Source organism: Dipteris shenzhenensis, chromosome 30 (assembly GCF_047967505.1).
Source record: "Dipteris shenzhenensis isolate YYH24624 ecotype China chromosome 30, Dip_SZ_1.0, whole genome shotgun sequence".
NCBI lineage: Eukaryota > Viridiplantae > Streptophyta > Polypodiopsida > Gleicheniales > Dipteridaceae > Dipteris > Dipteris shenzhenensis.
The window spans coordinates 44,618,128-44,621,159 of record NC_141625.1 but is presented as its reverse complement, the minus strand read 5'-3'; the positions used below and the strand labels follow the sequence as shown (position 1 = coordinate 44,621,159).

The 3,032-nt window shown below is 48.3% G+C and overlaps 1 protein-coding gene across 1 annotated transcript; it reads right to left on the bottom strand.

Annotated features, from left to right (window-relative positions):
• Positions 1-760: 760 nt before the first annotated feature.
• On the bottom strand, positions 761-2,805 carry LOC147882191 (linamarin synthase 2-like). The gene is made up of 2 exons (XM_087401781.1): positions 2,256-2,805; positions 761-2,121 (listed from the first exon to the last, which is right to left on the bottom strand). Exons 1-2 carry the CDS (start codon positions 2,779-2,781, stop codon positions 1,085-1,087), a joined length of 1,563 nt encoding a protein of 520 aa, XP_087257907.1. The 5' UTR covers positions 2,782-2,805; the 3' UTR covers positions 761-1,084.
• Between the last annotated feature and the right edge of the window lie 227 nt (positions 2,806-3,032).

Below are 3,032 nucleotides of genomic sequence, written 5' to 3'. Positions count from 1 at the left end.
CCACAGCCTACATTTTGTGGCACATATTTAGAAACTTGTAGCTATAACAAAAGAGGATTATTCACAAAAGTGCACCATAATATCAAGTGCGTCTCTAAGGCAAACCATATGCATTTGATACTTGAGAACGTGCAGCTGTGAACCAAACTAGAATCGAGAAAACGATGTCATGTCACTAGAGTGTTAGTTTTATTTGCTAACAAGGCACCCATAATTTATAACTGCACTACACCACCACCATAGCATGCTCATCAATCAGAATGGGGATGAAAGCTTGGTTTCAACTTTCTTTCAACGATAATCCTTTGCGTCTATTTCTTCGACATCCCACAAACTATGACTACTTGATGCAAGGAGAGATTGTATCAAAAATTTGAGGGCCTTGGAAGAGAGGCTTGTGAGAAAGCAACACCCCATAAGGAATATCTACCACTTGATCTTGCGATAATATGCATTTAAGAAAGGGGTTTTCCTTAAAATATGTGATAAAACCATAGGATAGTTTACGTGAAAGCAAGCACTTCCTAGTTTGACCACGTCACACTACAATGGATAGAGCCACCCATTTTGTTCGAAAGGTCTCGTGAGGAAAGTCATCCACAATTCAAATAGGCCGTTTGGTGAGAAGTCTTACTAAAGCAAATTGGAAAAAAAGTAAAAGAGGCATTTCAATAAAAATGTACATTGAGATTGTGATGGGAATTCATAAGATATTGTTCAAAATGCATCTTTTTAAAACCACAAGTCACGACTGGTGCGATTGCCAAAAGGTATGATTGACCTGTAGCACGGCAAGATGATAGTTCTATCCTAGTACTCTGAACTTTGAAGTCGTGACGACTTCCTTGTCCGTTGAAGCTTTGAGCAAGATGGGTGGCTGCACTGAATGTCCCTACATACTATATATACGACGGATTAGGACGGAGCCACATTTAGGATTAGGACGCCGACAAATTAGCAAACAAGGAACATCGGAGACGACGTATGGTGATGAGCAGCGCAGGCTGTGGAGCTGCGCTGTGCGCTGCTTATGGTGCTTGTTGTGAAGCAATTTTAGAAGGTGCTAACGATGTGCACGATGAGTTTACGAGGAGCGAATTGGCTGCGGAGGTAGAGAAGCGGAAGAGTCACGGAGGAGGTGCAGATCTGTACGTCGTTTTGGAGGAGCACTGTGCAGCAGCTGGAGATGCTGCTCATCATCAATGGAGGTCAAGCTCTCGACGAAAGCTTCCACGCTAGCGAAGGAAGAGCCCCCCTCTTTCACGCATCTCCTCACCAGATCCTTCAGCTCTCCTGCTCTCTTCCTCCTTTCCCTCCCTTCATCGGATTGCAGCAACATCCTCACCACCCTCTCCACTTCCTCCCTCCCCACCACCCGACCTTCCGCCTTGAATTCCAATCCTATCTTCCAATCATCCACTACTAACCTCCTGTTTACCATCTGATCTGCTATGTCTGGCCAGCACAGCATCGGGATCCCTCCTATCGATATGGTCTCCAGAATTGAGTTCCACCCGCAGTGCGTCAGAAACCCCCCCACCGCTGCGTGCGCCAACACTTGTAGCTGTGGTGACCACGATACTATCAGACCTTGCCCCTTGGTTCTCTGGACGAATCCTTCGGGTAGGGCCTTCGACAGACCACACGGTATAGAATCGCGTCGAACGACCCACAAAAAAGGCTGCTGGCTCGCTTCCAAACCCAAGGCCAATTCTTGGAATTGCTCCCCGGAGTACGTAGAGACGCTTCCAAACGAAACGTACAGAACAGAGGATCGCGCTTGCCTGTCTAACCACGCGATGCACTGGTCTTCCTCCTGCCAAAAGCTCACGGCAGGCTCCGTTGGGACTCCGTCTTCTTCACCAGTGGGCAGAAGTAGAGGGCCGACTGCGAAAACGGGGAATCTCTCTCGCAAAGCATCGATGACTTTTGGTTCCAACTCGTACACTGTATTCAGAACCAACCCTACGCACTCATGGATGTGCTCGAACATCTTGAGAGTGAACTGGAATCGTGGGGATGAGATGTCCCGAGTCTGCATAGACGGTGGAAATTCGACCGGGCGGAGAGGAAGAACCCCAGGGATGCAAGTGATATGATTGTCTGAAGAAGAATTGTCATCTGCAAGTCATGCAAAACGGAGGAAATTCCTAAATTTGCAGCGATCCAACGAATTTCGATCGATCCAGCTTTAGATCTACGGAAACCAGAATTAGGCTCGTTTCGCAACAGATAATTAGACGGCAGTGAATTACCATTGAAAGGAAGGATGCCCTTGGACAGAAGCTCCCGTGCATGATACAGCACAGAACAAGACGTAGCATTGGCGGTGTAGCATGCGACCAGTGGCAGTCGAAACAGCTCTGCCACTTCGAAGGACCATGCCACGAAGATGTCGGAGATGATGCAGGTGATGGGCGAAGGGGAGGCGGCATCAATTCTCACAAGTTCCTCCACGGATGCACGCATGCCCTCCATGGCTTGCTGCTGGTCACGAAACTCCCTGTCACGGGGGTAATCGAGAGGCAAGCCATCGGGGACGCTGACGACCTGAATTTTCATGGTCTCCTCGTCAGGAAAAGGGCCAGAGGCAGCTGGAGCAGCTGGCGAGCGGGGGGAGCGAGCGGAGGTATGGTGGCTAATGACGAAGGTGATGAGGAAACCCTGGCGGACGAGCCTGCGTGCGAGCTGCATGAGGGGGGTGATATGGCCTTGCTGAGGAAAGCTCAGCACCAGCGCGCGAGGAGGGCGAGAAGCAGCAGGACACTCCACAATCGCCATGACAGAGAGAGAGAGAGAGAGAGAGAGAGAAAGACTCAGAGACTTAGAGACAGACAGAACAAGGTGCCTTTGTTAAGCAGCCTTCATTCGCATGCACATTTCATCCCTTTGTAGGGACCTCAAATCGAATAAACTCAAAGCTCACGCGAAGAATTTTTCTATTTTGCTTTATAGAGACTAAGAATTATTCTATTTTGCTTTATTGAGACTAAGAATTATTCTATTTTGCTTGTAGGTACCTTTCTTTCTTG